Source organism: Heterodontus francisci, chromosome 6, assembly GCF_036365525.1.
Source record: "Heterodontus francisci isolate sHetFra1 chromosome 6, sHetFra1.hap1, whole genome shotgun sequence".
In the NCBI taxonomy this organism is placed as follows: Eukaryota; Metazoa; Chordata; class Chondrichthyes; order Heterodontiformes; family Heterodontidae; genus Heterodontus; species Heterodontus francisci.
The window spans coordinates 53740399-53760756 of record NC_090376.1 but is presented as its reverse complement, the minus strand read 5'-3'; the positions used below and the strand labels follow the sequence as shown (position 1 = coordinate 53760756).

At 44.2% G+C, this 20358-nt stretch overlaps 1 protein-coding gene across 6 annotated transcripts in view; it reads left to right on the top strand.

The window, feature by feature from the left end:
* The window catches only part of parp4 (poly (ADP-ribose) polymerase family, member 4), a 245720-nt gene that overhangs the window by 201008 nt on the left and 24354 nt on the right, over positions 1 to 20358 (top strand). For all 6 annotated transcript variants that reach the window (XM_068033698.1, XM_068033696.1, XM_068033697.1 and 3 more), the window contains 2 exons: positions 1524 to 1661; positions 18684 to 20281. In XM_068033698.1, the coding sequence (XP_067889799.1) occupies positions 1524 to 1661; positions 18684 to 20281 (1736 nt within the window). The remainder of the gene's footprint in view (positions 1 to 1523; positions 1662 to 18683; positions 20282 to 20358) is intronic.

Below are 20358 nucleotides of genomic sequence, written 5' to 3'. Positions count from 1 at the left end.
CTAAGGAGAATTACCCAGCTTCTCTAGTTACTCCACATAACTGAAGTCCGTCATCCCTGGTACCATTCTTTGTAGATCTCCTGGGCATCCTGTCCAAAGCCTTGACATCTTTCCTGAAGTGTGGTGCCCAAAACTGGACACAGTACTCCAGCTGAGGCCTAACCAGTAATTTACAAAGGTTTAGCGTAACTTCCTTGTTTTTGTACCCTGTGCCTTTATAACAGTCCTGAATGCTTTTTGTAGCAGCTTTAATAACTTGACCTGTCACCTTCAAAGATTTTTGTATATGTCTCTGCTTTTGCACCACCTTCAAAAATGCTAAACTGTTAAGCTAATACAACCATACACATTAATATATCAGGTATATCTATTTACAATAGAAATCCTTCTTTTTCGCTTCTGAAAGGAACTCAATAAGAAGTCACCATCTAAATGCTGAGTTTTTTTTGTAAATTATCAGTTACATACACAGTGTTTCTTTCTATTACCGCAGGACGTGTGCTAGTCAGAACTACAGAATTGATTTTCTTTTTGGCTCTCTCTACTCCCGACCCCTACCAGCCCAGGTACCAGACAGATGTAGAGTATCAGAGGTGTATTGTGCCTGCTGAGGGACCAGTGTATCCATGATTCCTGGTCCAGGGTATTTGTACGACCCAGATGCACGCATGCCAACTGGCAGGGCCTTGTGCCGGGAGCTGGTGAAGTGGGAACAAGTGCACGCTTGTAGGCCAGTCAGGTGTGCAGCTGTGTTCTTGTTCACCAGCAGTAAGGCCTTGCGGTGAGCAGCAGCCAGAAAATGCTGTGACCTAAAGATCATGCTGGGGTGGGGGGAAGAACTTAACCTGTTAGCACCAAGGACCTTCAAATAGAATAAAGGAGGCAAAACCCTGGAATCATTTAAGAAAAAAATTGGCGCTACAATGGGGGAACATTAGGATGCTTCTGGGTGGATAAATTAAGATGGGCTGAATGGCCTTTCTGATCCACAATTATCCTCTGCACTACTTCATTTTTGTTAGAGATTAAACCAAGGTTCTGTATTGCATAACATTGATTACACACAGCATCAGAGCACCATATAGGCACAGGCCTACAGGAAAATACTTCAAAAAAAGTTCTTAGAGAGTTCCACGTTTTCAATTGGGAGTCCAATGGTGAGTAATGTGCTCTCACCATACATTGTTGGTTGTTGAGCTTTGAACTTCTATGCCAAATGTTTGTAAATGCAATAGCTTTATAAAATAGAGCAATATAAAGAATTAATTCACACACAAGTAAAATAGCTGCTTTTACCAGAACTGAGCATCCAGATGGTCTTGTGGGTATTTGCTGAAAAAAGGTTCAGAACTGAGCCTTGGTTATTACTCTGGTGTTCCAGAGTCAGTTTTGTACTTGACATCAGAGTAAAACCTCTTAAAACAAACCAGATGCCTAGAATTCTCGAGTAAGCACATGTGTTTATAATTCATTTTAAAGTAACCATTTAAAACTTAATGTCAACTCTTGTTTTCTTTGCTTAGGATGAGCAGGAAGAAGACTTACTACTTGGCCTATCTATTCAGGAACTTGCAGCCAAAGAAAGTGTGGATATTCTGCCATATATGGAGTGGGAAGAGAAGTTTAAATGGCAGGAATTCAAAGTGGGAGCTTCACGAAGAGTGAGTGTGGAGTGCAGATATCATCTGTTGGTTCCTGAGTAGCTCAGTAAAAGCATGACCTAGAAGTTGCAGTGGGGTCAGCACTTCAACCAGTGTGGCAGGTTCAAAGCCTACCATGCCTGTCTTTCACCGGGTCTGCAGTCAGACCCGAAAATCAATAGTTGTGTATCTGGTTGGTTTATGTATTTCTACAGTGTTTTTCAGTTAAATCTTGTGAAATATAAAATTCTATTTCAGTTTTAAAGTTTTTTAAAAAGGGAATTTGGAGTAAAATTTATCAGATACTGTCTGTCCATTAGACACAGTGCCTGATATTCAGTTCCATTGAAGTCAATGCAAATAAGAGGTGACTGCCCATTTTGCACCACCCCCTAAGATGAATTTCCACACATTGAGGTTTTTTTTTTTAAAGTGTAAATGGATGTAGTGCAAAGCTCTGCGGTGTGTGTATTGTGTGGAGTGGAGAGTGCAGTATGCATGCTGGCTTATTATAAACAGACTGATGATGTTTGATAACCACATTAAGTCATCCACCATCTGCTCATTTCTTTATCCTGAGTTTTATACACACGGTAAATGAAGGACAGGTAAAGACCCTCTGGTCCATCCAGGCTGTCCACACAATTGTGATACCTTGGTCATTTTGGTCAATTTGGGGAGAAACATTTTAAATTCCTCTCAACCCATCTAGGAATTCAAAATTAGTCCAGGAGATCATTCTGGCCCTGAATTCCCTGAAGTACCTACCTTTTGTAAGAGGTGATGTCTGCCCCAACCAGAAACAGGTCCAGCTCTCACTTGAAGTTCAGTGAATCAGCATCCATGGCATGAGATGGCAGTCTGTTCCGGAGGTATGTGAAGAAAAAAAGATTGGTGAAGACAACTGTAGGTCCCTTACAGTCAGAAACAGGGGAATTTATTATGGGGAATAAAGAAATGGCTGACCAACTAAATGCATACTTTGGTTCTGTCTTCACAAAGGAGGACATAAATAACAGACCAGAAATGTTGGGGAACACAGGGTTTAGTAAGAGGGAGAAACTGAAAGAAATCAGTATTAGGAGAGAAATGGTGTTGGGGAAATTGATGGGATTGAAGGCCGATAAATCCCCAGGGCCTGATGGTATGCATCCCAGAGTACTTCAGGAAGTGGCCCTAGAAATAGTGGATGCATTGGTGGTCATCATCCAAGATTCTATAGACTCTGGAACAGTTCCTACAGATTGGAGGGTAGCTAATGTAACCCCACTATTTAAAAAGGGAGGTAGAGAGAAAGCAGAGAATTATAGACCAGTCAGCCTGACGTTGGTAGTGGGGAAAATTCTAGAGTCCATTATCAAAGATTTTATAGCAGAGCACTTGGAGAACAGTGGTAGAATCGAGCAGAGTCAGCATGGATTTACGAAAGTAAAATCATGCATGACAAATCTACTTAAATTTTTCGAGGATGTAACTAGTAGAGTTGATGAGGGGGAGCCAGTGGATGTGGTTTATTTGGACTTTCAGAAGGCTTTTGACAAAGTCCCACATAAGAGATTAGTGTGTAAAATTAAAGCACATGGGATTAGGGGTAGTGTATTGTGATGGATAGAAAATTGGTTGGCAGACAGGAAACAAAGAGCAGGGATAAGTGGGTCTTTTTCCGATGGCAGGCAGTGACTAGTGGGGTACCGCAGGGATCGGTGCTCGGACCCCAGCTATTCACAATATACATTACTGATTGAGATGAGGGAACTAAATATAATATCTCCAAATTTACAGGTGAGACAAAACTGGGTGGGAGGGTGAGTTGTGAGGAGGATGCAGAGAGGCTTCAGGGTGATTTGGACAAGTTGAGTGAGTGGGCTAATGCATGGCAGATGCTTTATAATGTGGATAAATGTGAGGTTATCCACTTTGGTAGCAAAAACAGGAAGACAGATTATTATCTGACTGGCTATAAACTGAGAGAAGGGAATATGCAACGAGACCTGGGTGTTCTCGTACACCGGTCGCTGAAGGTAAGCATGCAGGTGCAACAGGCGGTAAAAAAGGCAAATGGTATATTGGCCTTCATAGCAAAAGGATTCGAGTACAGAAGCAGGGATGTCTTGTTGCAATTATACAGGGCCTTAGTAAGGTCACACCTGGAATATTGTGTGCAGTTTTGGTCTCCTTATCTGAGGAAGGACGTTCTTGCTATAGAGGGAGTGCAGCAAAGGTTTACCAGACTGATTCCTGGGATGGCAGGACTGACGTATGAGGAGAGATTGAGTCAGTTAGGATTATATTCGCTGGAGTTCAGAAGAGTGAGGGGGGAATCTCATAGAAACCCTATAAAATTCTAACAGGACTTGACAGGGTTGATGCAGGAAGGATGTTCCCGATGGTGGGGGAGTCCAGAACCAGGGGTCATAGTCTAAGGATACGGGGTAAACCTTTCAGGACTGAGATGAGCAATTTCTTCACCAAGAGAGTGGTGAGCCTGTGGAATTCGCTACCACAGAAAGCAGTTGCGGCCAAAACATTGTATGTTTTCAAGAAGGAGTTAGATATAGCTGTTGGGTCTAAAGGGATCAAAGGGTATGGGGCGAAAGCCGAAACAGGCTACTGAGTTGAATGATCAGCCATGATCATAATGAATGGCGGCACAGGCTCGAAGGGCCGAATGGCCTACTCCTGCTCCTATTTTTATGTCCAGTATTCCCTGGGAAAATAGCTACATCCTGACTTCCAATCTATATCTGACCTTACACAGCTTAAAATTGTAACCCCTGGTCTTCCCTATCCATTTGAAACAGACTTGACAATTGGAAAACTGTCTATTCTCTTTTTTTTATTCTTTCTTGGAATGTGAGCGTCGCTGGCAAAGCCTGCATTTGTTGCTCATCCAAAAATCGCCCTTGACAACTCAGTGGCTTGCTCGGCCATTTCAGAGGGCAGTTAAGCGTCAATCATATTGCTGTGGGTCTGGAGTCACATTTAGGCCAGACGAGGTAAGGACGGCAGATTTCCTCCCCTAAAGGACATTAGTGAACTAGACAATTTACATTATACAATTTTTACAACAATTGACAATTTCATGATACCGTTTCTGAGACGAACTTTCAATTCCAGATTTTTATTAAATAATTGAAATTAATTAATTGAATTTAAATTCCACCAGCTTCCATGGCGGGATTTGAACCTGTGACCCAGGGCCTCTAGATTACTAGTTTAGTGACATTATTCTATGCCACCGTCTCCCCCATCATTACTGTATAGACCTCAATCAGATCATCCCACAGTCTACACTTCTGTAAAGTGTGGAATCCTAACTCTTTTAGTCTGTCTTAATAACAAAGATGTTTCATACTGGAAATTAGTCTCATGGCCCTCCTCTGCACCCTTTCCAAAGCCTCAATATCATCCACCATGTGGGGAGACAGGAACCAGCACAGTGGCCAAGTGAGGCCTGATCATGGTCTTGTAAAGAACAAAATAGTATGCCTTGTCTTAGAACCAATTGACCTATGAATGCACCCCCAACACCCTATGTGCTGCAGTTATCACTTCACTGCATTGCTCATATATCTTTAGCGATCTATGCACTAGAAAGCCCAGATCTCTTTCTTTCTCCACCTTCTTTAATGCTTTTCCCTGAAGGATGTATGAATCTTGAACATTCACCCTGCCCATATACATAACACTGCACTTAGGTAAATTAAACATGATTTGCCTGTCATGAGTCCCATTTTTCAACCCATTAAGATCTGCCTGAAACAGTGGAACATCATCTCTAAAGTCCTAACACTTGCACAGATCTTCAGATTATCTGTGTGTTTGCAGATTTTGCCTCCAAAACCTACATCCAGATCATTAATAAAAATTATAAAGAGCAGTAGTCCCAACGCCGATCCCTGTGGGACACCAATGGTGATCGGTCTCTAAACAGATCCAAATCCATATATACCTACTTTTTGCCTACACCTTGCCAGTTCTCAATCCAGCTTGATATATTAGGACTAATACCAGAGGTTTTAATCTTGTGGAGAAACCTATCAAAAAGCTTTTTGGAAGTCTAAGTAGACAGTGTCTAATGGGCTTCCCTCATCCACCAGCTTTGTAATGACTTCAAAAAATAAAATTACATTTGTAAGACATGATCTTTTTCTAAAGCTATGTAGGCTGTCTCTTTTTATCTAAGCAAGCGGATATTGCATGCCTAATGATTCCCTCAGGCATCTTTCCTATTCTTCTTCTTCTTTGGCCTCCTTATCTCGAGAGACAATGGGTAAGCGCCTGGAGGTGGTCAGTGGTGTGTGGAGCAGCGCCTGGAGTGGCTTTTAAGGCCAAGTCTAGAGTGACAGGCTCTTCCACAGGTGCTGCAGAAAAATTTGTTTGTCGGGGCTGTTACACAGTTGGCTCTCCCCTTGCGCTTCTGTCTTTTTTCCTGCCAACTGCTAAGTCTCTTCGACTCGCCACACTTTTGCCCCGCCTTTATGGCTGCCGCCAGTTCTGGCGATCGCTGGCAACTGACTCCCACGACTTGTGATCAATGTCACAGGACTTCATGTCACGTTTGCAGATGTCTTTAAAGTGGAGACGTGGACGGCCGGTGGGTCTGATACTCGTGGCGAGCTCGCTGTACAATGTGTCTTTGGGGATCCTGCCATCTTCCATGCGGCTCACATGGCGGATATTGCATGCCTAATGATTCCCTCAGACATCTTTCCTATTACTTGTGTCAAACTAAGGGGCCTATTGTTGCGGGGTCCGTCTTGTCTTTTTAAGGATGGGAATTACGTTAGACTTTCAGTCTACGGGGAACCATCCAGATTGCAATGAGCTATTAAAAATATGGGCTAGGGGCTCGCACAGCATGCATCCCATCTCCTTGAGGACCCTTGGGTGCATATCGTCTGGCCTGGCTGCTGTATCTATTTTCAAGTTTTTAATTCGATCTAAAATAATATGTTCATCTAATTTAATATTACTGGTTTTATTATTCAAATCATTCAATTCTAATAGTTGAGCATCATTTTTAAGAGTGAAGACTGATGCAAAGTATTGAGTTAATATTTCGAACATATCCTCTGAGTTCTTTATAACCTGTTCTTAAACATCCTTCAGTGGCTCAATATGGTCATTGATAGTTCTCTGACTTTTAATGTAAGTGAAAAAGCTTTTCCCATTACTTCACAGTTGTCTACAATTCTTTTTTTCCATTAGCCTTTTAAGTGATCTAATAGCAATCTATGTTTTCTTTAGTTGTTCCTTATATTCAGCTCTGTTTAGCTGAGTATTTGAAGGCCTTTGTGGAACTATTTCTGTTTACGTCTTATTTGTCTTTGTACATAGCCAGTCAGTCACCTTTGAATATAAAGTTATTGGTACTTCTCAAGCACGACATTGCAGCAAATACAAACAGAGTAGAATTTTGTCCCAGATTGGCTTTTGACTTTTTTCAGCAGATGGTGCTGTGTAAATAGTTTAGATTTTTAACATGAATAAAACTCCCTACAGTTTAACACCTAATTATTTCAATACAAAAATATGTAAAGTATTGCTCAGTCTTTTTACTTACAATTTTCTCTGCCCACTTTTCTGAAAGTTGTGACACGTTGTGGCTGACAGTTTCATGGGTGCTGACTGTGCCCTTGTCACTGCGGTCGTTCATAATAGTAATGTATTCATACCTTATGTTCATGTGATATGAGGTTTGAGTATGCGCAGTATGTTATGACACCATAAACTTACTCTTGTGAACTGGCTATACCTGGTAAATTGCTCTTTTGGAGAGCCATAATAATTTGTGATTCATGTCGATCTTCTTCATTTGTGTCATGCACTCTGCCACAAAATGGTGACGAGTGCTGAAACCACTGTGTCTAGGATCGACCCAGCAGCCTGGAAAGTCTGATTAGGTGTGGGTAAGGTTTTGCATATGTTTGGAAAAGGGCCTGCTTCATCATGGACCAAAAGAGCAGGACTGGTCGGCATCGCACTGAAGCCACACTGTAGCTGCAGTGAGACGTTTGCCCCAGTGCTTTGGGGACTGCAGTAGAACCCAGCACGAATCAAAGCAGAGAGCGGTCCACAAAATACCAACAGAACCCTTCAGCATAGGGAGTTGAACAATGGGACATTTTAAAAAAAAAAGCTCTTTGCTAACGAGAACTTTCCAAGACTGTGAAGTAGAACTGCTGTAAAGCTTGCATATGTGCTTACAGTGACGGAAGTACAAGTATCAGAATCTGGAACTGTCTCCTCATTTGAATGAGCTGCCACAGGGTCCTATTGCCCATGTGATTGAAATTTCTCATCTCGTTAAGAGGACATTTTCAACCACCGACTGAACTGGTTTTGGTCAGCCACAGTAAAATGTTTTCGTATCACTGTTGAACTTACAAACAGGACGATATGGCTGCACCCACGAGATACATTGGAAGGCTAGGAACATATGAGAGGGCTCGGAACCATTCAGTTCATATCTTGAAATATTGGGAATGTTTTTCAGAGCTAATAACATTTTGGAACTTGAAGATGAAAATGAAGAGGTCAAGACTCCGAATAAGGCAAGTCTTGAGTGCAAGAAAGCAATCTTGCTAACGGAAATTGACCTGGAAGTACATGGCATGCTAACAAACCTTCTTGCTCCCCACAAGGCAAAAGTTGGGCTGTTTTTTATGGGTCCCCCTGAAGCAGGATTGGAGGCGGAGAGGGCCTATTGACTTGAGGCGGGGAGCGGAGAGCCCGTCGCCAAGCCATTTTGTTGGGGACAGGATAGGCTGATGACAGCCTTCCCACCCAGAGGCCAATTAAGGTCCTTAAGTGGCCTATTAATGGCCACTTGAGGGCCTCTTCCTGGGATCTAACAACGGCAGGGGTGTGCCTCCACCAAGCGGGGAGGGTGCTTTATAAAATGAGACACCCTCCCTGCGGGCTTGGGGGATGGTCCCTCCTTCATGGGCAATCTGTGGCCCAGGATGTCCCCCGCTGGCAAAACCTACTACTCCCTGGCGATCCCTCCCCCTGGATTTAATGCCTGCCCTCCCACAACCCCTCGCTGTGGCCTTACGGACTGGCCCAGGCGACCCGCCTCCCTTACCTGAGGTCCGGGGTTCCAGCGCTGGGCCTGGGTGCAAGGTCTTTGTAGTACCGGCAGTGGCCAATGCTAGGTTTGGTGCTGATACTGCTGAGCTTCCGGCCATGTGACTGGCCAGCAGCTCTTGGAGGCGGGATCCTCTTCTTGAAAGGAACAGGGATCCCGGAGTGGCGCACTTGGGCATTAAAACAATGGAGGATTGCTGCGGAGGTACACGAAAAGGCCAAGGCAGGGATTCCCCTCCCCCGCCTTTTTGGCCCGGTGCCAGGAGACCCGCCTCCTCCACAAAATCCAGCCCATTATGCCATTCAAAATGATGATAAGCAAGTTGGAGGAACATTTCAACTCTAAACCACTTGGGCTGATAAATGGCACACAGGTTCCAGGCAGTGACCATCTCCAGCAAGAGAGAATCTAACCATCTCCCTTGATGTTCAATGGCATTGCCATCGCTGAATCCCCCACTATCAACATCCTGGGCATTGCCATTGACCAGAAACTGAACTGGGCCAGCCACATAAATGCTGTGACCACAAGAGCAGGTCAGAGGCTGGGAATTCTGTGATGAGTAACTCACCACCTGATTCCCCAATACCTGTCCACCATCTACAAGGCACAAGTCAGGAATGTATTGGAATACTCTCCACTTGCCTGGATGAGTGCAGTTCAAACAATGCTCAGGAAGCTCGACACCATCCAAGAGAAAGCAGCCCTCTTGGCACCCCATCCACCACCTTCAACATTCACTCCCTTCATCACCGATGCACAGTGGCAGCGGTGTGTACCATCTACAAGCTGCACTGCAGCAACTCACCACGGCTCCGACAACAGCACCTTCCAAACCTGTGACTTCTACCACCTAGAAAGACAAGGGCAGCAGATGCATGGGAATGCCAGCACCTGTAAGTTACCCTCCAAGTCACCCACTATCCTGACTTAGAACTATATCACTGTTCTTTCACTGTCACTGGGTCAAAATCCTGGAACCCCCTTCCTAACAGCACTGTGGGTGTACCTACACCCCAAGGACTGCAGCAGTTCAAGAAGGTGGCTTGCCACCACCTTCTCGAGGGCAATTAGTGATGGACAATAAATGCTGCCCTAGCCAGCGATGACCACATCCCAGGAACAAATAAAAAAAAAGATTGCTCTTTATATATAGATGGCATCAAAGAAGGCTCGGTATTTTCGTTCTATGCAGGTAACTGGTACAAGCTTCTGCCCACTGCCAGAAGGCTTATACCAAGTCTGAAGTGGAGAGACCTGGTCAGAAGAGTTCTAGTGATAGAGGTTTAGTGACTTGTTATCGCTGTGATGGCAACCACACAGCACAGGCATGTCAGTACAGAATTGCCAAATGCTTTAATTGCCAGAGGAAAGGCCATGTTGCAACTGCTTGCCGAGCAATCACCAAAACAAGAAGAGAACTCATTCCAGTGGTAATGCAAAAGAGCGATTTCATAAAGGTGGAGATCACAATCTTGAATCCGGAGTGCCTAAGCGAAGAGGAGCCAGGACTGTCTAGCATTTATGTCACTAGCAGTCATTCAAATGACAGAGGCTTTTGTAAAAATGTGTTGGTAAATCAACAATACATCAATGTGGGCATCAGTAAGGTTGCAGATTGCTCTATTATGAGGAGCGACATGTACGGGAGCAAAGTCAGTGATGTACTGCTAACTGATGAAGTGTTAGAAACATGCGGACAAATGGAACGCAGTGTCCAATGTAAATGCAAGTACTCCCATTGTTGTAGCAAAATATGTCAACAAACCAATGTTAATGGACAAAGACTGGCTTCACCAGCTGAAGTTAGACTGGAAACATGTTTTCCAAGTTGAGACAACCAAGAAGCTTGATCAACTATTGAATAGTTACAGCAACATTTTCAAGGACAGCTATGAAGGCATAATCGGTGTGAAAGTGCACGTCGGAATCAGGCCTGATGCAAACCAATATGTTGCAAGGCTAGGCAGTTCTTTATGTTCTCAAAACCCAAATTGAAGAAGAACAAAAGAAGCTAGAGAGATATGGTATGCTAGTGAAAACTGTTCATAGTGATTGGGCAACCCCAATTGTAGTAGTGCCCAAGTCAGACAGAACTGTATGACCAGGCGGGGACTACAAAGTCACCGTTAACCAGGCAATGGATAGTGAACAGTATCCACAATAGACCTCTCAAGATATGTTTGTGAAGTTAGCGGGATCCAAGCTATTCACGAGGTTGGATTTGGCCCAGGCACAGCTCAATGTGGTTCGGGAGAGTCAGCTGTATCTCACGATAAACACACAGATGGGATATACTCCTACTCAAAGCTACCCTGTGGTGTGAAGTCTTCTCCAAAAATTTTCCAAGCTACAATGGATGAGATTTTGCAAGGAGAGCCACATTGCTTGTGCAATCAGGATGATGTGTTGATCGCAACTGTACAAGAGGAAGAGAATCCTCAAGTATTGGATGAAATGCGCTAATGAACGCAATGTGAAGTTGAAAAAGAATGTGTGTTTTTGTGCAATTTGAGGTCGTGTACCTTGGCCTGAAAATCAATGAAAAAGGGATACAGTCAGTGAAAGAGAAGACAGAGGCTATAATTAATGCTCCAAAGCCAAAAGATGTGTCTGAGCTTGGACCTTTTCTAGGCATGGTCCAACACTACCTGCCATTTCTGCCTGAGCTTGCAACAGTGTTAGCTCCACTATTTGTATTGTTGAAGAAAGATGTGAAATTGGAATGGTCTAAAGCAAAAAAAGTTGCTTATGATGCATGTGAAAGGAGCTTGACCAGTGATGCAGTACTGCTTCATTACAACAGAAATCCTGACCGGAAGCTAGCAAGTGACAGTTCAAAATTTGGTGTTGGAGCAGTGATCAGTCATGTCATGGATGATGTCAAGAGAAGCCCATAGCATTTGCATCACAAACACAACCTGTAACTTCATAGCCTGGCATGTCCCTCATTCTACCATTACCACCAAGCCAGGGGATGAACCCTGGTTCAAGGAAGTGCAGGAGAGCATGCCAGGAGTAGCACCAGGCATACCTAGCCCGGTGAAGTTACAACACAGGACTACTTGCATGTCAAACAGCAGAAGCAGCATGCAATAGAGCTAAGCAATTCCACATACAATGGATCACATCTAAGCTCTGCAGTCCTACCACATCCTGTTGCGATTGGTGGTGGACAATTAAACAATGAACAGGAGGAGGCGGCTCCACAAATATCCCCATCCTCAATGATGGGGGAGCCCAGCACATCAGTGCAAAAGAAAAGGCTGAAGCATTCGCAAAAATTTTCATCCAGAAGTGCCACGTGGATGATCCAGCTCGGCCTCCTCCTGAGGTCCCCAGCATTACCTTCTGGGAGCAGAGAGCAGTCGGACCCATGTGGGAACACCTAGAACAGGGAGCGGATAAATTCAGCATACGGCTTGGGGCCTTCACTTCCTGGAGAGCAGTCCAGGCACACCAGAGTTTTGAAAAAAGAATAAAAAAAAGTCAACAGTGACATCACAGGAAAGCTGCAAGGTGATTGGTGAATAACTGTTGTTGCGCAATAACTCTAAATAGCTGGGTAAGTAACCAAAGTAAACAGAAAGGTCTGTAGTTTTTTATTTTATATGGTAGGTAGTTTTTTTTAGGGAATCAAGGTCCCTAGTGTAAATAATCTAATTTTTGGGTAATTTAAGGGAGTAAATTAAGGGTAAGTCATGGCAGGGCAGCTCAGCAGCATGGAGTGCTCCTCCTGTGCAATGTGGGAAGTCGGGGGCACTTCCAGTGTCCAGGGCGAACACGTGTGCAGGAAGTGTCTCCACCTGCAGCTACTCGAAATCCACGTTTTGGATCTGGAGCGGCAGCTGGAGACACTGTGGAGCATCCGCGAGGCTTATTTCATCATGGATAGCAAGTACAGGGAGGTGGTCGCATCGCAGGTAAAGACTGCTCAGGCAGAAAGGGAACGGGTGACTGCCAAGCAGAGTAGAAGGACTAGGCAGGTAGTGCAAGAGTCCCCTGGGTCCATCTCCCTATCTAACAGATTTTCTGCTTTGGTTACTGTTGGGGGAGATAGCTTCTCAAGGGAATGCAGCAAGAGCCAAGTCTGTGGCACCACGGGTGGAAAGTCCTACAAGAGAAGGGACAGTACGAGACGTAAACTTAGGGAATGAAGCTAGACAAGTGGTAGAAGTGTCAGTGGAGGAGCATGTCGGGGATAGTGACCATAAGTCTAAGATTTAAGGTAGTTATGGAAAAGGACAAAGAGGGACCGGAAATAAAAGTACTGAATTGGGGGAAGGCCGACTTCAATATGATAAAACAGGATTTGGCCAAAGTGGACTGGGAGCGGCTTCTTGTAGGAAAGTCTGCATCAGACCAGTGGGAGTCATTCAAAAAGGAAATAGTGAGAGTTCAGGACCAACATGTTGCCGTAAAGGTGAAGGGTAGGACCAACAAGTCCAGGGAACCTTGGATGTCAAGTGATATAGAGGATTGGATCAGGAAAAAAAAGGAGGCTTATGGCAGATTCAGAGTGCTGAAAACAGCGGAGGCCCTAGAGGAGTATAGAAAGTGTGGGGGTGTACTTAAAAAAAAGTAATTAGGAGAGCGAATAGGGGACATGAAAAAACACTAGCGGGCAAGATAAAGGAACATCCCAAGACGTTTTATAAGTATATTAAGGGCAAGAGGATAACCAGGAAAAGAGTAGGGCCCATTAAGGACCAAAGTGGCAATCTGTGTGTGGAGCCCAGAGGACTTGGTTAGGTTTTAAATGATTACTTTTCATCTGTGTTCACTATGGAGAAGGACGATGTAGGTGTAGAGATCAAGGAGGGGGATTGTGATATATTTAAACAAATTAGCATGGAAAGGGAGGAGGTATTAGCTGTTGTAGCGGGCTTAAAAGTGGATAAATCCCCAGGCCCAGATGAGATGTATCCTAGGCTGTTGTGTGAGGCAAGGGAGGAGATGGCAGGAGCTCTGACACAAATTTTCAAATCCTCTCTGGCCACAGGAGAGGTACCAGAGGACTGGAGGGCATTGAATTTGGTACCATTATTCAAGAAGGGTAGCGGGGATAAACCAGGTAATTACAGGCCAGTGAGTCTAACATCAGTGGTAGGGAAACTATTGGAAAAAATTCCGAGGGACAGGATTAATCTCCACTTGGAGAGGACAGGGATTAATTAGGGATAGTCAGCATGGCTTTGTCAGGGGGAGATCGTGTCTAACAAACTTGAATTTTTCGAGGAGGTGACTAGATGTGTAGATGAGGGTAAAGCAGTTGATGTCGTCTACATGGACATCAGTAAGGCCTTTGATAAGGTCCCACATGGGAGATTTGTCAAGAAGGTAAGAGCCCATGGGATCCAGGGCAATTTGGCAAATTGGATCCAATATCGGCTTAGTGGCAGGAGACAGAGGGTGATGGTGGAGGGTTGTTTTTGCGAGTGGAAGCCTGTGACCAGTGGTGTACCGCAGGTATCGGTGCTAGAACCCTTACTGTTTGTTGTGTACATTAATGATTTAGACGTGAATATAGGAGGTATGATCAGTAAGTTCGCAGATGACACGAAAATTGGTGGTGTCATAAATAGTGAGGAAGACAGCCTTAGATTACAGGACGATATAAATGGGCTGGTAAGATGGGCGGAGCAGTGGCAAATGGAATTTAATCCTGAGAAGTGTGAGGTGATACATTTTGGGAGGACTAACAAGGCAAGAGAATATACAATGGATGGTAGGACCCTAGGAAGTACAGAGTGTCAGAGGGATCTTGATGTACTTGTCCATCGATCGCTGAAGGCAGCAGCACAGGTAGATAAAATGGTTAGGAAGGCAATATGCGATACTTGCTTTCATTAGCTGAGGCATAGAATATAAGAGCAGAGAGGTTATGATGGAACTGTATAAAACGCTAGTTAGGCCACAGCTGGAGTACTGTGTACAGTTCTGATTGCCACACTACAGGAAGGATGTGATTGCACTGGAGAGGGTGCAGAGGAGATTCACCAGGATGTTGCCTGGGATGGAGCATTTCAGCTATGAAGAGAGACTGGATAGGCTAGGGTTGGTTTCCTTAGAACAGCGAAGGCTGAAGGGGGACCTGTTTGAGGTATACAAAATTATGAGGGGCATAGATAGGATAGATAGGAAGAAACTTTTTGCTGTAGAGGAGAGGTCAATAACCAGGGGACATAGATTTACGGTAAGGGGCAGGAGGTTTAGAGGGGATTGGAGGAAAAGTTTTTTCACCCAGAGGGTAGTTGGAATCTGGAACACACTGTCTGAAGAGGTGGTAGAGGCAGGAACCCTCAACATTTAGGAAGTATTTGGATGAGCACTTGAAACGCCATAGCATACAAGGCTATAGGCCAAGTGCTGGAAAATGGGATTAGAATAGATAGGTGCTTGATGGCCAGCACAGACAAGATGGGCCAAAGGGCCTGTTTCTGTGCTGTATAACTCTATAACCCTATAACACAGATGCCCGTCTTCAGTCAATCCGATTCAGTTCAATTGATATCAAGAAATAGCTGAAGGTACTGGATGCTGCAATGACTGTGTGTCCTGACAGCATCCTGATTGTAGTACTGCAGACTTGTGCTGCAGAACTAGCTGCACCCATGGCCAAGCTGTTCCAGTATAGCTACAACACTGGCATCTACCCAACAATGTGGAAAATTGCCCAGTTATGTCCTATCCACAAAAAGCAGGACAAATCCAATCCAGCCAATTACCACCCCATCAGCCTACTCTTGATCATCAGCAAAGTGATGGAAAGTGTCATCGATAGTGCTGTTAAGCACCACTTAAACAGCTATAACCTACTCTGATGCTCAGTTTGGTTCTGCCGGGGCCACTCGGCTTCTGACCTCATTACAGCCTTAGTCCAAACATGGACAAAAGAGCTGAACTCAAGAGGTGGGGTGAGAGTAATTGCCCTGGATATCAAGGCAGCATTTAACCGAGTATGGCATCAAGGAGTCCTAGCCAAAGTGATGTCGAAGGGAATCGGGGGGCGGGGTGGGGGGGAAGGGGAACTAGCGCAAAGGATGATGGTTGTGGTTGTTGGAGGCCAATCATCTCAGCCCTAGGACATTGCTGCAGGAGTTTCTCAGGGTAATATCCTTGGCCCAACCATCTTCAACTGCTTCATCAATGACCTTTCCTCCATCATAAGATCAGAAGTGGGGTTGTTCGCTGATGATTGTATGATGTGCCGTACCATTCGCAATGACTCAGATACTGAAGCAGTCCGTGTCCATATGCAGCAAGTCCTGGTCAATATCCAGGCTTAGGCTGATAGGTGGCTAGTAACTTTTCCGCCACACAAATGCCAGGCTATGATGATCTCCAACAAGAGAGAATCCATCCATCTCCCTTGACATTCAACGGCATTACCGTCGCTGAATCCCTCACTGTCTACATCCAGGGGGTTACCATTGACCAGAAACTGAACTGGAGCAACTACATAAATACTGTGGCTACAGGAGCAGGTCAGAGGCTGGGAATTCTGTGGCAGCAACCCACTTCCTGACTCCCCAGTGCCTGTCCACCATCTACAAGTAACAAGTCAGGAGTGTGATGGAATACTGTCCACTTGCCTGGATGAGTTCCAACAACACTCCGGAAGCTCGACACCATCCAGGACAAAGCAGCCCATCCACCACCTTAAAATTCACTGCCTCCACCATCGATGCACAGTGGCAGCAGTGTGTACCATCTACAACATACACTGCAGCAGCTCGCCACGCCTCCTTCGACAGCACCTTCCAAACCCGCGACCTCTTGAACTTAGAAGAATAAGGACAGCAGACGCATGTGAACACCACCACCTGCAAGTTCCCCTCCAAGTCATAAACCATCCTGAGTTGGAAATAATCACCATTCCTTCATTGTCACTGGATCAAAATCCTGGAAGGCCCTCCCTTACAGCACTGTTGGTGTACCTATACCAGATGGACTGCAGTGGTTCAAGAAGGCAGCTCACCACCACCTTCTCAAGGGCAATTAGGGATAGGCAACAAATGCTGGCCTTACCAGTGACGCCCACATCCCATGAAAGAATAAAAAATACGATCTGCCAAAATTGTAAAAGTAAGCCTCCAAAAACCACTTTGTAATTGTGGTCATGGCTGTCTCAACCATTTCAAAGAGTTCATGCAGACTTTTGTTAAGAGGAAAATGACAATCTCTTGGTACTCATTGATAATCATTCGAAGTGGATTGAAATAAAGCACGTGGGTCAAAGCAGCAACACTGAACAAACAATCGATGACATATGGTCTGTTTTTACTTGTCATGGTTTACCGTAGAAGCTTGTCACAGATAATAATCCTCAATTTCATTCTGCTCCATTCCAAAATTCATCAAATAAAATGGTATCAAACACTCCTCCTTACCATCCGGCATCAAACAGAGCAGCTGAAAGATCCGTTAAGATAGATAAAGAAGCAGTCAAGAAACAAGTGCTGCATGAGTGTTCAGATTTCAGAATGAAATAGCATTTGGCTAATTTTCTGCTGAAATATAGCACAACCCCACACTCCACTACAGGGTATATACCTGCTGAGCATTTGCTGAAGAGACGGTTGAGGATATGTTTGAGTTTGGTCCTACCAAACTTAGCTGTTAAAGTTGAACACAAACAGTACAGTCAAATACGTCAGTATGCCGCAAACAAAAGAAAATGCAGTTTCAGGTAAAATGCGCATGTTCGTGTCACAAGTCACACTAGTGGGATGTGGGAAATGTAGTAGTAGTAGTAGTAGTACGTGGAACCAAAAGATAGTTGGTTGAAATTGATGGAAAAGTGAGAAATGTCCATGTAGATCACATGATCCTGGCAAAGGATGAGCCAAAACATGAGCACGATCCACTTGATCACACGCTCATCCCGGAGTTTGAACCAGTGCAGATTTCAGCGTCTGGACTACCAGTTTCTGAGAAAGAAACGGGATCTTCTTTGAGTACTGAACCAACACCAAACAGCTTGACTACATCAAAATTCGTTAGGAGATCAGGAGGCTTTGTAAACCAATTACTAAACTTTATTTGTAGATTTAGTTCAAGAACAAAAAAAGCCAGTTGTAATTATGCCAGGTATGCAATTTCATAAAGATTACAAACGTGATACGTGTAAGATGCACATTCTCAAAGAATACGGAATCTGTTTTGTACACAATCATATCCTTTTGAATATGTATCAAAAGAAAGCATACCAACAGTACTTTCCTTTAGAAAGGGAAAGCATTGTAACCTATTCATACATAATGTTAACGTGATACGATGCTTGAGCATGCACAGTATGTAATGATGCAGTAAACTTACTCGTGTTCTGGCTATACCTCATGTCAGTCTTCATTTGTTCTATGAAATAAGCCACAATTATTTGTGAACCAAAACAGTTACGTCCTGATTTTAACCCTGCCTCCCTGGCTGGAAAAGTGTGGACAGGGTGGGCTAAAATGGCAGCCTGGCACTACCTATTGCATTTCTGCAGCGTTCCCACCCCATTCCCCCAGCCCCTTCTCCCCCACTTTGGGACGTCCAGAAGTTGTGAAAGGCACTATATAAATGTTAGTATTTCTGTTAATTCCTGTGTTTCTGGGAGCATCAAGGCTGCCCATCGCAGGCAGACGGGGACCTTGTGAATATTTAAATGCAGATGCATGCAGAATCAAGCCAAAGAAGGGTCAGGCAAATTCCATTTTTTTATATCTTTTCACATTTGCATGTGAGCCAGGAGGAGCAGGTGCTTCTTGGGTTTGTCCGTGCAGCACTCTTCTGGAGCAGACCATATAGGGTAATGAATCAAGAACACATCCATATTCTGCCACTGTATAGCATAGCGTGTTGTTTCATTAATGTGCTACACCACTGTACTACTTCATAGTCTTGTTAATGACATATACAGAAATTTGTTTTAGTAATTTGTCTGCCTTATGTTTAACTTACAGAAACTGTTGGGAGAACGGAAATGCTTTTCAAAAAAAACCAGTGACGACTATGATGAACTTCATTATGATGAAACACCAAGTAGAACTTCAACTCAAGCTTGTATGGAATATTCCTTGAGCATGAATATATTATCTACTTCTTCTGAACAGTCTCTTGAAAGCCTTCTTTCTCTGAATTTACTCTTGGATCCATTATTTGGACCTGAGCGAGCTGCATTAGGTACTTCAGAGACAGCAGCCACTGAAGAAGCAGCTGATGGTCAATATTTAAAATATTCTAGCTCAGATGAAGGTTCACAATTTTCATTGGTTGGAGCTTCTGCTGTTGAAGTAGACTCAGTTTCAGATGCAGCTTTTTTAGAGCATTTGGCTTTAGCTCCCACCCTTGAAAGTTCCACACTTTTTGGTTCAGGGTTTTCAGCATCTGTAGCTCGCACCCCTAGAAGTTCAGCCATTTTTGTTTCAGGGTTTTCAGCAACTGGTGCGCCGATTACTCAAGAGAAATCACATCTTGGGTCAAACTTTTCAGCATCTGGAGCTCCCCCGCACACCCCTGTAAATTCAGCAGGTTTTGGTTCAGGGTTTTCAGTACCTGCAGCTCCCCCCACTGGAAGTTCAGCATATTTTGGTTCAGCGTTTTCAACAACTGGTGCGCCGACTACTCAAGAGAAATCACTTTTTGATTCAGTTTTTTCAGCATCTGCAGCTCCCCCGCCTCCCCCGCCTATCCCTGGAAATTCAGCAGGTTTTGGTTCAGGGTTTTCAGCAACTGCAGCTCCTTCCCCTGGAAGTTCAGCATATTTTGGTTCAGCGTTTTCAACAACTGGTGCGCCTACTACTCAAGAGAAATCACTTTTTGATTCAGTTTTTTCAGCAACTGCAGCTCCCCCGCCCCCCCCTAGAAGTTCAGCCATTTTTGGTTCAGGGTTTTCAGCAACTGGTGCTCCTGATATTGGAAAGAAATCACACTTTGGTTCAGAGTTTTCAGCATCTGTAGCTCGCATCCCTAGAAGTTCAGCCATTTTTGGTTCAGGGTTTTCAGCAACTGGTGCTCCTGATATTCGAAAGAAATCACATTTTGGTTCAGGTTCTTCAGTGGCTGCACATCCTCCTCCTGGAGGTTCAGGTGTTTTAGTAACTACAGAATTGCCTGATAGATGTTCAGATATTCTTGGCTCACATCCCTTAATGGCCAAAGCTCCCACTGTTAGACATTTGGAAACTTCTGGTTTTCATTCTGCTTCTTCTATTGGCCCTGCTATTGGAAGCACATGGTCTTCAGGACCTGCAGCACTTCCTGTTAACAGTCTAGTAGCCTTACAGTCTCGTCCTTTCTTGGCTACAGCCTTTCCACTTGGAAAATCAAAAGGTTTTGTTCCAAGGCTCCAGATGACACAGGCTGCAAGTTTTAACGGTTTTATGCCTGCTCCTCTAAGTGCTTTCCAGGATCAAAATATGGTCCACCAACAAATGCCACAGTTTCTAGATGGACACACCTGTGCGATTACTGCTGATTCATTCATCTTTGAGAAGTCTCAGAATTTCAAAGAAAATGAGAAAAGATGTAAAACATCATTGCATGGTTCCCAACCGTTCAGGTAAAGATCATTTGTATTAAATGATTTTCTTGATCTTGTTTATTTCTTTTGAATGTATATATCATCTCCTACGTATA